Below are 13,314 nucleotides of genomic sequence, written 5' to 3' on the forward strand. Positions count from 1 at the left end.
AATTGTAAATCAGCTAGTACAGCAAGTGAAGCAATACTTGTCTGTTTACTAACTGTACTGAAACAGCTATCAACACGATAGATTTCATTAACCTTCCAGAAACTGTTTTGAGAGAAACATCCAAAGAATCTCACAAAATATCTTAAACTAAAGATAACATTGTGAGTTATGCTCTTTCATGTTGCTTCTATTTTGTTTTACCCTTGAATTATAATGTAGATTTTTGGTAGCACAGATACTACTACATAGGTTATTTGCAGGTTTATATTTCTGTTCTTTGCTTAAACGGTTCACCTAAAAAAAAAAAAACAACAAAAAATACCTATACTAACACTGTGGAAAGATTTCTAAATGGAGGGTAGGGAAGGAAGAAACTGGTTGACAACTGAAGTGGTTAAAGTAGCACAATGAACTTTGTAGTAAGTAATTACCCTTACTAATATAAATATAGAAGTGTCTCAATAACCATACACTGAAATAAGAAGGCATTGTGTAGTATTTATTTCAGTTGTTAGTGTGTATGTCTGATCGCATAAAGATACAGGACATAGACATCACCAAGAATGTTTGGTTCAATAGCTCACACAGAATCAAGCCTACCAGCCCAGATCAACAAAGTTGAACTTGCGGTACTGTGCTAAAAATAGCTGTGTTAGACAGTGCTTTAAAATTGCAGCTTGGGCTCTGAAGTCCACACCCATCTCTAGGTTTCAGAATCCAAGCTGTATCCTAAGCTTCCCTGTCTACATTTGTATTTTTAGCATGGTAGCATGAGCTTGCGAGCCCAAGCTTGTTGACCTGGGCTGGGAGGCTTGTTGCTGTAGGCTGCATAGAAATACCTTGAGGGCTAGTCTACACTAGAAGCGCTACAGCCGCACTCATGTAGTTGCACTGCTGTAGCACATCTGGTGAAGATGCTGGCTGTTGACGGGAGAGAGTTCTCCTGTTGGCATAATAAAACCACCTCCTCAAGAAGCAATAGCTATTTTGGCGGGAGAAGCTCTCCTACTGACATAGCACTGTCTACACTGGTGCTTAGGTTAGTGTAACTTATGTTGCTCGGGGGATGGTTTATTCACACCCGTGAGCAACATAAAGTATACTGGTCTAACCTGTAGTGTAGACAAGCCCTAAGTCTTTATCTTCAATGTGTAATGACATACTACTTTCTCTTTGGAAAATAAAAGGTCTAGGGAAATTGAGAAATCAAGCTCTCTAGTTGCAAATGTAATGTAATTGATGTTTAACATTCACAACAGGTGGGAAACTGGTAGGAGAAACCTAGAATCTTCTGGTTTGCTACACCAAAATATTCCACATGACAGACATGCTAATTTTGTGATTTAAACTTACTTGGGACATTTTTTAATCCGTTTTCCCCACTTCGACATTGGAGGCATCTGGGGAATGATGTGGCTCAGGAGTCATTTTGGTAGTAAATACTACTTCGCATATGTATTTTTCATAAAGTAGCATGGTTGCTGCAGGCAAAGTCTCTGTCACATAAAATTGATATAAATAAATGCAAGCAATGTAAAATTAGTGGAAATATCATTCCCAGTGAAGAAAACCTATCAGAAACGTTTGAATTTTAAACTGTTACTGTAACCACTGAAAGTCTGTTACGGACTGAAAAAAACAAGGAAATTCAGAGTTAAGGTTGTCACTCTGTCATTCACTACTTACTAGTGTGTCTAGGTATTGCACATATATTACATAAGATCACAATATCCACTGTTAGATTTCTGCAAGTGGACTGAATTTCCTTGATTTTTAATTATATACTGGCCAAAAGATTTTGGTGCAATGTAAAACTGTTTTAAATGAAAAGCGTTGATTGTATATGTAGTGCATAGCTTGCTAAATATTAAAAAAAATATAGTGACTTAGTCCATATTAATACACAAAATGTCTTCAAAATCTTACTTGAAAAGTAAACCCATTCAAAGCCATTCTAGTGTCTAAACAAACCGTGCATTTTGGGGCAAGTTGAAGTACTGAAAGTGTTCATCTGTAACTAATTAAAAAAAAAAATTGGGAACAAAGTAGGGAAGAGTGGGACAAAAATACTCTATCAGATAAAACTGTATGCAATTTTAATCTGTCACACATTTTTGCAAAAAGAATTATAAGCCTATAAAAAGGATTCTAGTGGTATGGGAGCTTTTCCACATTATAGGTATATTAGCAGTAACAAATACTAGTATAGTAATTGTAGGCTCTAGGCTTTGTCTAGATTAGAGGTTTATTTACCTGGAAAGTTACACCAGTATAATTATACCAGTGTAACTCCCTATCTGAACACTCTTGATCAAGTGTAGGAGTATCTTTTTTCTGGTTTAGTTTAAACCACATTCAAAGTGACTAAACGAAGGTGCAAAATGATGATAGTTTGATTGTTTGTGATGTGCAAAGAGATTCAGGTCCAAACCAGTAATATAAATGTACATGGTGCCTTAAAAGAGCAATTTCACAAATCTAAAAACAGTTGAGTCAGAACAGCTGAGAGAAAATTTAAACAGAAAAAGTCAATGATAACTGGCAATTGTTTGAGATTTTACTAGATGACCAAAAATCCACAATTGTGAAAGAAGGCTACCCTTGTTTCAAAACAAAAACAGTCACAACATAACATTAACCTAATTTGGAAATGAGGTCTGAAAGGAGATATCTTATGTGTGTGAGAGAGTGAGTGAGAGTGGAAGGAAGGAAAAGCTGGGAGCAATTAATGTGAACAGGAAACTAGGAATTTTAGAAAATAGATAAGGAAAGCAAAAAGGACACAAATTAATTTATGGCTAGCAGAGTTCAGGACAATAAGGAGTTATTCAGTTATATTAGGAACAAAAACAATCCTAAAGTAATACTTTACTAGATGGAAATGGTAGAATTGTCAGTAATAAAAGTCAGAAATGTTCAATAGATATTTTTGATCGGTATTTATATCATGATGAAATACTTTCCATTCCAACAGTAATTTAGGAAGATGTTAAACAGAAGCTAGCAAAGTTAGATATTTTTAAATCAGCAGGTGGGATGACTTGCTTCCAAGCGTTCTAAAAGAGTAGTTCAGCGAGCTCTCTGGACTGTTAATGTTGCCTTTAAGTAACTTTTGCAATACTGGGGAAGTTCCAGAGGACCAGAAGAAAGCTAATCTTTTACCGATATTATAACAGAGTAAACAGGATAACCTGAGTAATTATAAGCCTGCCAGTCTGACATCTCTTCTGGGCTAAATAATGGACGGCTGATATGGAACTTAAAGAGTTAGAGGATGGTAATGTAATTAATGCCTGTCCACGTGGGTTTATGGAAGTCAAACTCCATATCACTCTTTTTATGATAATACAAATTTGGTTGATATAGTACACTTAGCCTTCTGTAGGGCATTTTACTTGGAACCGCATGATGTTTTGATTAAGAAATTAGAAAGATGCAAAATCAACATGGCACATATTAAATGAATTAAAAATAGGCTAACTGTTAAATCTCAAAATATAATTGTACAAGGGAAATCAAATGGTGTTTTTCTAGAGAGATTCCACAAGGATCCATTCATAGCCCAACACTATTTAACATTTTCATCAATAAAGAAAACGTAGTATCATAACTGATAAAGTTTGCAGATGAGACAGATTGGAGAAGTGGTAAATAATGAAAAGGACAGGTCACTTGTACAGAGATATCTGGATTGCTTGGTAAGCTGGTCATAGGCAAACTGTGCATTTCAGTAAAGTCATAAATCTAAGAATAAAGAGTGTAGGCCATACTTACAGGATGGAGTACTCTGTCTTGGGAAGTAGTGACTGCAAAAGACTTTGAGGGTCCTGGTGCATAATTCGATGAACATTAGCACTCGTGCATCGCTAATTCAGGGTTGCTAACATGAGGCTTGTCTGCACTTGAAATGCTACAGAGGCACAACTGTAGCTGTGCCACTGTAGCACTTCAGCATAGACACTACCTATGCTTATGGGAAGGGTTCTTCTGTTGGCATAGGTAATCCACCTTTCCGAGAGATCGTATCTAGGTCAACGAAAGAATTCTTCTATTGACCTAGCACTGTCTACGCAGAGACTTAAGTTGGCTTAATTACATTGCTCAAGGTTGTGGAGTTTTCACACCCCAGAGCAATGTAGCTGGGTTGATCAAATTTTCTAGTGTAAACTAGTCCACAATTTGAAACACTACTTAGCATCTGGTATAGAAGCAGTTTAACACCTTTAAAATCTTGTTAGCTCATTGGTCTAATCAGAGGAAGCCCAGAGTAGAGCCTGGCCAGCTAAGACAATTTTTAAGGTGATATAAAACACATACGCATGCGTGTGTGGGTGTGTTTAAAAATGATAATTAACATCTTAAAATCCTAGGGTAGACATGGCAGTTTGTGTTTCAGCATGCGTTAGTGAGCCGAGGTAAACCCCGGGGAATTTTCGTGCGGCCACAGCCTCCTGGGTGCTGATGGGGGTGGGGAAGGGGTGGCAAAGTAGTGGCGCCACCCCCAGGGCTGCCAGCAGAGGTTGGTCCCTTCTACATTAGCATTTTAACATGTTTGTTACCTAATAAGCTAAAAATATGTGGTTTTCCTGATGAAGGCAAGGTTTAGGTGGTAAGTGATATTTTCAAACATGTTAGCTAGCCCAGCTTTTAAAAAACAAAAACCTTTTTTCCTAATCTAGACTAGGCCTCGCTATCTAGCAAAAGAGAAGAGCTACCAAAAATACTACATGGATGGTGAGAGGAGGATGGGAAATGAACTTTCTTATGGATAGTATTTTATAGATGTTACATAGCAGGACAGAGGGCACTTGTAGGAATAGCTATGTTTGTATATATTAAGGCAGTTTTGTCTTTTCATTTTTAATCTGTCTGTTGGTAAAGTAGAGGTAGAACATGGGTGATAATCCAATATTGGTTTGTGCAATTATTTTTTTTAAAGATAGAACATCTTCTCAAAAAGTTGTTAAATAATTTTAGTATTTTCAAATTGGCCATCATCTTATTAATTTAAAGAGCTGTTCTTGATGTTTCTAGCGAGCGGTCTCCCAAAAGTAAAGGAATGTTTCCAACATTAACAAATATATTCTTTACAAAAAAGCTAATAAAACATAACAAACCGGTTTGTATACAGCATCAGAAAATGTGATAGTAGGTAAGTCGTCATTGTGAAAAATGGATAAACTGACCAGTTTTGGGACTCAGAATGGTTCAAGGCTGCACAATTTGTTGTCCTCAAACTTGGAATGCAGGAGATACAATTTGTGAATAGAACTTTGTTTCAAGGCCTTCATTTTTGGCTGCTTATCAACTTTTTTTTCCAATTTTGTTACTCTAAAGATGCTAAAATATACTTGATACTTTTAAATAACTATGTGTTACGCAGCAAAGAACTGATTATTAATAGGTCTAGCACTGATTTATTATCTTGTAATAGAAAATCAGCAGTTCCATTAAGATTTTTAATGGGATCATCATAGTTTTATAGATATTTCAGTAAGGGGCAAATCTTGTGTCCACAGCTGAGGAGGCCTCACTTGTAGTTAAACCGATGCTGTTCTGCTGCACAAAGGAGGTAGGAAGATGCCTGTGGGAGAGGGGGATGCAGGGAGCATAAACCCTGAGCACAGCTGATCCATGTGTCAGAACGTAGCTCAGCATGAGGACTCTAAAAGTTCAGGGAGAAAATGGCTTCTCACATTTTGTCACCTCCCCTGTGCTGTGATTGTGGAGGCTTTGGCCAGCCTCTACCACAAGTGAGAGCAGCTTTGAGGGCCGGATTAATTTGTACTGAGCTGCCTGGACAAATTTGAGGTGAACAGCCAACAGATTCTGTGGGCTATTAAGGCAGCTGGAATAGCAGGGTTGTGAGAGCACCCAAGTAAGCCACCTGCCCCGCGGGCTTCTGATGGATGTGGTCAGGGGTTGGCGTAATGTATACCTGCAGAGAAGTCTCCCTGTACATAGGAGATATTCTTTTGGGGCACTTGTGATGGCTTTAGAACTCTTTTATGCAATCAGAGCTAGTGTAAAGTAGCTGTGGAGCATCCATAAATTGGATCCCCTCTATGTGCAGGGGTCCCTGTATGGTAATACACAGTGGGCTGTAGATGTACAGGCTAAGGGGAAGGAAGGGGTGGGATTTGAGGATCTGCTTCTGTACAAATTTTCCTGTCCTCCTTTGTAGGGTGTGAAAGTCACACAAGACGCTGGTCACATAGACACATTTTACACTGGGCTCAAGATTGCCCTTCAAATCTGAGAAAGTTGAAGCCTCAAAAGCAGACATTCATTTAATGGCTTTAGGCTAGAGCACTCAAATTTATATATAAAACAATCTCTCATGAAAATAATTCAGAAAACTTTGTTCTCTTTCCCCCAGAGTTAGAGAGGAGTGCTAGTTTTAGATCTTATGTCTTGTAAGACTTCTTGGAGTTTTAACTGCCATGGACTTTTGGGGAGGTTGATTAGTCATGAGGATAAGTGTTATATTTTAATGTTTTGTTTTGCTTGGCAACATGGCTAAAAATCTGTTATTTAGAGGCTGTTGTTCTAGATGTTTGTATGATCTTTGCTTTTATAAAATGACTACAAACCTGTAATACTGAAAAAATGACAATATTTCACTAACTTATAGCTATATTCAGAGTAGACTAAAGTTAGGGTAATAGCTAACTTGTATATGAAATAAATTTGCTTGGTAACAATGCTACCTAATCAGTGCTAAATATGGTTTGTTTCTGAAAAGTTTTCCAAATTCATTTACTGAGCAGTCACGTACTCTGGGTTTTTAATACTCTGAGACAATAGATGGCATAGTAGGGCTTTCCTGTAATAGCCATATTCTTTACATTAGGCATATAAAATGTACGTTAAAGCTTCATAGTCACTCATACCCACACAATATATATCTGAGATACTCCACCCTTGTTTTAGCAGACTGGTAGAATACCAAAATAGTGTAAGAAAGTGGTGTTGAGAGAAAATGGCAAAATGAGTTTATTGTAAATAAGAAAATTGACTGGTTAAGATATTTGTCTAGATCAGTAGTGCATTTTGGTGACATAATTCTGATATAACACTTAACTGGCTATAATTATGCTAAGATTTATTCAAAATACAGTTCTGTATTTCTTGCATTTTCAAAGACAGATTTATGTATCGAGTTACATTATGTGGAATTTAGTTTTGGTTTTTTTAATAATAGCATTGATTTTCAATCATGTCACATTGCAAATGTCCATTTATCATTTAATGCATTGTGCAAAAATTAGTGGTTATTGAATATTATTTTAATTTTATTCTTTAGATCATACCTCACTCCTGTTCGGGATGAAGAGTCTGAGTCCCAAAGAAAAGCTAGATCCAGGCAAGCAAGACAGTCCAGAAGATCCACACAGGTACAGTTTTTTGTTCTTTTTTCATTTATGAACAAATAAATTGGTGCCAAACTCTGCAATAACCTCATAATTTTCACAGTAAAACTTCAAATACAGTGACTGTTCTCCCCAGTGTAAACTCAGTACATATGAGCAGATAAAATATTCCACACTGCAAACAACACCACCTCTCCAAATTTAAACCTCTTCCTCTCAAAATGTTTGGGAGAAAAGATGGGCCTTCCAGTGTGCCCTTAAGGTTAACAGATCCAGACTGCAGACTGGAGGGAAGCAAGCAGAGGTTTCCCCACGAGTGTCTTCCTGAAAGCCTTTTCCTGTTATATAGCAAAGTGGCTCCAGTTGAACATCTTTATTGTTTTTAGCTATGACAATATGACATGCCTGGATAATTGGGTCCCAAGCTATTTAGACCTTTAAAACCAACACTTTGAATTCCACAAGGAAACTTACTGGTAGCCATTACATTGTCTGAAACACAGTGCGCGGTGCTCCAGGCTTGAAACTCTATTTTAAAGAAGCAGGCCTGGCATATTATATTTGCTTCAGTTTCTGAATGATCCCTTGATTGAAGTGACAGACCTGGATCTGTGATGTGTTCCACATCAAAGAGAAACGGTTCAAGCTAGTATGCCTAGATATAGATTAGAGGGGGGAGGGAGAGAAGTGCTCTTTGAACATCTAGGACTAACCCAAGATCTAAGAACACTCCGTAGTTTTGTGTGTCTTTTACAAGTAATAGTTGCGCACTCTGATTTCGGGCACTGAAACAGTCTTTCAGCTATTTCTCCCAAGCCAACAGCAAACCATATCATCATCTTATCTGGATTGAGTGGTAGCCAGTTACAACTCCTCTAATCCCTAAAAATCATATAGCCCCTAGTACACGTGTTCCAATGCACTAGCCCATACCAAATGTGAAAGAGAGAGAGATCTGGGAGTTCTCAGTATATTGAATATGTTGCAACCCACATCCTCTCTCTAACTGTTCCAGTATCCTCAAATACACAAAAAACAAAGAGGAAGACAAAATAGACAGCTCTGGTACCCTCACATGAATGCCCTAAAGGCAGAGGAGCAATTGTCCACAATTGCCATTTGAGTCCATTCAAAAAGATAGCAGCAGAAACACCAAAAAGTGATTTCATCCACCTGTTAAGAGTCTGCTGACAGATTGAAATGATTCAGCAAGGTTGCTTTAACTTAATCCAGGGCTAGGAAGAAATAATCAAATAATATAATCATTGCACTTTCTCATCTAAAAACATATAATCAGATTGACTAAAGTCAAGAGAATCTGTAAATTGAAGAAACTATCAGAGCTACCCTACCACAAGCCTGTCCATGCCCTTCCCTGGAAAAGAGAGAGAGTGAATTTGACAGCAAGATGATCTTTTTCAAGAACTGGCTTCAAGAAAAGAGGCCACACAATAGTGTCTTTAAGAACAGCTGACACAATGTCTTCTGTAGGGAAATGTTGACAGTCTCTATCAATGCTGGACACAATAGGTCTAGCTCACATATGCTAGTCCTAGTCCCACCTCGCAGGTGGCATCATCAGAATTTCAGTAAATCACACTGGCTGAAACTCAAGAAGAGAATACCTAGTATTTCCTTGAGATGTTCTGTTTCCATAGCAGTAGACAGTTCAGATAATTTTATCTTCAAAGTAACGTGAAAATTCTTAAGGATAAATGTCAGCCTATTCTGGTAAGCAGAAACCACTGTGAGGAAATGTAAGGGCATTAAGTGCTGCAGGCATGATTTTTTCACATGTGCTGAGTACCCACAACTCTAGCTGTAGTCAGTGGAATGTCTGAAGGCTCAAGGCCTCTTAAATTCAGCAGTCTAACACATGAATACTGCTGTATTTTCATAAACTTTCTCCCTAAAATACTATAATACAGTGGAAAAGATCTAGGGTGGAATGTTCAGAAGTGCCACCATGATTTAGAAGTGTAATGTCCCATTGAAAATCATATCACAGAAGCAACCATTGTTGATCTGCAGTTTAGCAGGCACGTGTTGAGGGTACAGAATGAAGAGTAAGTTTTGTTAATTGCAAAATGAAAGAGAAACACTCCAGAGTTAAAAATGTTAAATCTATTTTAGGAGTTTATAGACTGGCCATCAGTAATAGTAAAAACTGTAAGTGACACCTGTTGAAATGTTGCTTTTTGCTTCTGTTTTTTTCCACAGGGTGTGACACTGACTGATCTTCAGGAAGCTGAAAAAACTATAGGAAGAAGTCGTCCTACACGAACCAGAGAACAAGAGAATGAAGAAAAGGAGGAGAAGGAAAAACAAGACAAAGAAAAACAGGAGGACAAGAAGGAATCAGAAACAAAAGAAGATGACTTTAGACAAAGATATTCCAGAACTCTTGAGGAGGTATCTCAGACTTTTCCTTTTAAGTGGTGTAATTGGTATAAATCTTAATTTTTGTTTGGTGGTACTGAAATTTATAGTAGGCTTAATTTTTTTTTACTTATTTAAACATCTTTTGTTAATATCCTGTATGATGGGTATTTTTATCTGTGTTCTTTTAATCTTTGGAAATTAATATTTACTTTTTTCTGCTGAACAGCCCTATCATCGCTATAGGCCAGTTTCAACTACAACTCCAACTACTTCATCATCCTCTTCGCTTTCCATCTCCACTAGTTCTCTTTCTACTTCAAGTCAAGTAAACAGACCAAACAGCCTTATAGGTATAACTTCTGTTTATCCCAGGAGTGGAGCAAAAGAAAATGAGAGAGGTAAGACTATATGTTTTGACTTTTTTCTTTGCTTATTTATTAGAGGATCTTTTGTCTCTACTGAGGGTCTTAAGCTGCATGTATTATGAGGTAAGGGATTTCTTAACGCCACTTTAAGCATTGCTGCCTCCCTAGGATCATTATCTTCTGAAGCAACTGTCTTCAAGTGGTTCCTCCCAATATATAATACTTTATTTCCTTCTGTTGTGAAGTGGTCCTGAATTTGGGTCAGATTTCCATAATACTATGTTGCAATTCTGTTATTTGGTAAGAGGAAAAAGAATGCTGTTCAAGGAAGCCAAAATCAAAGCAAAGGGGTGTTTTCACCTTGAATGTTTTATTTCTTTTGTTTCTATCTCATCCTTGGTTCATCTTTTAACAGATTCATTTTAAAACCGTGAAGACTGGAAGCACTGAAATCAGTAAGATAGTGTAGTGCTTACTACAGTGCCTGCTGGCGCTGAATGATTTGTTGTATTAATAGAAGAGTAAATAAATAGATAAAAATACATTAGAGGAAGTAAATTTTTTTTGTGCAACAGTGAATAATGCTTATTTTGCTGGAATCATGTGAGAGGTGGAAAATCAGAACTCAAAAGTGAGAAAGTTTGTCAGTAAGGCCAATGCTGAACTGAAACTAAATTTAAGGAAGAAGGAAATCCATACCACAATCTTAATGAAATCCAGAAAATTTCAGAACATTGTCCAAAAACAGAGTTGGTTTTTTTTTCAAAGAAAGCTTAAATGAATGAACATATGTCAATTGCACTGAATTCTTGATGCAATAACTAAGAAAATATTTGTGAGGAAGTGTGACCTGGTATTCTTTTATGCTCATTTCTCTTCAGTCAGATGGCCCCATAATAAAGTAGGCAGAAGTTTTAAAGCTTGAATATTAGAACCACCCTTTAGATTGTTGTCAGAAGTCTTAGTATTATATTGAAATATTTTAGTTAGGTGGCTAAAGTAGAATGTTACAGAGTGTGATTGGGAAATAGAAAATACTTGCCAGACCACTTTAATTGTATTTACAATAATATTTCACAACTGTGTTCTGAGCAGATGTGTGTTACCACATAATTTATAAAACTGGCCACTGAGCTTCTTGCTCCAGCACCTCTCAGATTAACATGTAAGTTATATATTACAGAAGATCACATGATTTCTGTGTCATATTTAAAAAGTGTTGTTATTAACAGAAGGCCGGAAAAAAGAAGAAGAAAAAGAAGAAGATAAATCACAGTCAAAATCAATAAGAGACAGGCGGCGACCAAGAGAAAAACGAAGATCTACAGGAGTTTCCTTTTGGACTCAAGATGTGAGAAACCGCTTAAAACAACAAACATATGTCTATTTCACATAATTCAGAATGTATATAAAATTATCACATTAAAATAATAGGGAATAGCTTAGAGTTTTATCAGTGCTTCTCAAACTGGGGTTCGCAGACCCCCAGTTACTCCAGGGGTCCGCGGGCCCCGCTGATCAACTTTTCCTCTTCTCTCTCTCAACTCCTCCTCCTTTCCCTCCCAGCAGCTCCTTCACACCGGGGAACAGCTGTTCAGCAGCGTGAAGTAGGTGCTGGGAGGGAGGGGGAGGAGCAGGGATGGGACATGCTTGGAGGAGGGGGTGGGGAAGAGGAGGGGCAGGGGTTGACCGGCAACAGGAAGAGGTGGGGTGATGGGAGGGTTTGGGGGGGCAGGGTGGAGTGGGGGCAGGACCTTGGAGCTGATCATGGAACTTGGGGTCTGTGAAAAATTTTAAATAAAAATGGGGGTCCTTGGGTAGCCTAAGTTTGAGAACCACTGAGTTATATGATTTAATATGATTCTTTCTGGAAAACAGAGGAAATACATCATCATGAGATGGATTCAGTTGTGCCCATACTAGTGGGTTTTTCCAAAAATCATTGCACTCTTGCTCGTAACATGTTTTTCTCTATATAAAATATGTTAGCATGTTCAAGTAGCATGGATTGTTGAGGTCTATATTATCTGGGATTTCTTCCCAGGCCATTTAGATTAGTAATACATAGAATGAGGTCACCGATACATAGGACGTTATTCCTTATAGAATGAGATGACCGCTGTATAGGTCGTCATTCCTTTTGCATGAGTGTGGCCACACCAGTTGCTAAACCCTATCATACCTGAAGTGACTTTTGCTGATGTGCTCAGATATAGTTGTTCTGTATAGGTCTACAAGCTAATGGAGTCCACTTGTACAGTGCAAGTAAACAATGAGAACAGCAGTAACTTGGGTTCAGATTTAAATGCATCTAAACTGGGTGTATTGATCATTCCTTTAGAAAACACCTTATTTTGAAGGGATAACAACATTTCCACGCAGTACGCATATCAAATTATTATAATGAAAAATTCTAAAACACATAGATGATCATGATATGATAGGGACAAACCAGAACAGCTTTTATTAACCAAAATTATTTATCTTTAATCTACTAGAATTCTTTGAGCAAATAATAGATTAAAGAAAACCAGCCGACAACACATTTGTACTTTTTAAAAGCCTTGACAAAGTCTGTCTGTCACAAGAGGCATTTAAGAAAACTAAGTCATGGTATAAGAGGTAAAGTATTGACATAGTTTAGAAACTGGCTCAGAAACAGCGTTGGAATAAATGGTCAATATTCAACATGTCAAACAGTTAACATAAAGTGCTCTTAGGAATCTGGGTAGGCTCAATAGGTAAAAAACAAATAATTGCTTTCACTTACTCTATTTGTACAGTGTCTAGCACAATGAGTTGAGGTACCAAGTGTTACTGTAATACAAATAATAATAATATGCCTTCTGAATTGCATACATGGCATGAGAATAAGAGAGAGGAGAAACTGAGGATAAAATTCAGAAGAGCCTGATAGGCCCATTCTCTCCTGGATTTCCTGCCTTGATTTTAAAACAAGGCCCCTCACTCCTTTTGAAGAAGCTTGTAGAACTGGTATATAAAACAATTAGTTCTCTGTCCAACCTATTAAGATAGTCCAGAGAAGAGAACCCTGACCTTAGCCACTGTCCCAGAGTTGTTTGTGATGTTTTTAAAACTCTTCTGACTTAAAGTAGATACTTACACCATTAAAAAAAAAAAAAAAAAATTCATGATCCTTCAAGTGTAGTTCAACAAATATCTAATGGGCAAGA

General features: G+C 37.4%; 1 protein-coding gene across 5 annotated transcripts in view; it reads left to right on the plus strand.

The window, feature by feature from the left end:
- Positions 1 to 13,314, plus strand: part of PPP1R12A (protein phosphatase 1 regulatory subunit 12A) — a 223,866-nt gene that overhangs the window by 168,256 nt on the left and 42,296 nt on the right. For all 5 annotated transcript variants that reach the window (XM_030548638.1, XM_030548641.1, XM_030548637.1 and 2 more), the window contains 4 exons: positions 7,307 to 7,397; positions 9,594 to 9,785; positions 9,982 to 10,153; positions 11,353 to 11,471. In XM_030548638.1, the coding sequence (XP_030404498.1) occupies positions 7,307 to 7,397; positions 9,594 to 9,785; positions 9,982 to 10,153; positions 11,353 to 11,471 (574 nt within the window). The remainder of the gene's footprint in view (positions 1 to 7,306; positions 7,398 to 9,593; positions 9,786 to 9,981; positions 10,154 to 11,352; positions 11,472 to 13,314) is intronic.

Source organism: Gopherus evgoodei, chromosome 1 (assembly GCF_007399415.2).
Source record: "Gopherus evgoodei ecotype Sinaloan lineage chromosome 1, rGopEvg1_v1.p, whole genome shotgun sequence".
Classification (NCBI taxonomy): Eukaryota; Metazoa; Chordata; order Testudines; family Testudinidae; genus Gopherus; species Gopherus evgoodei.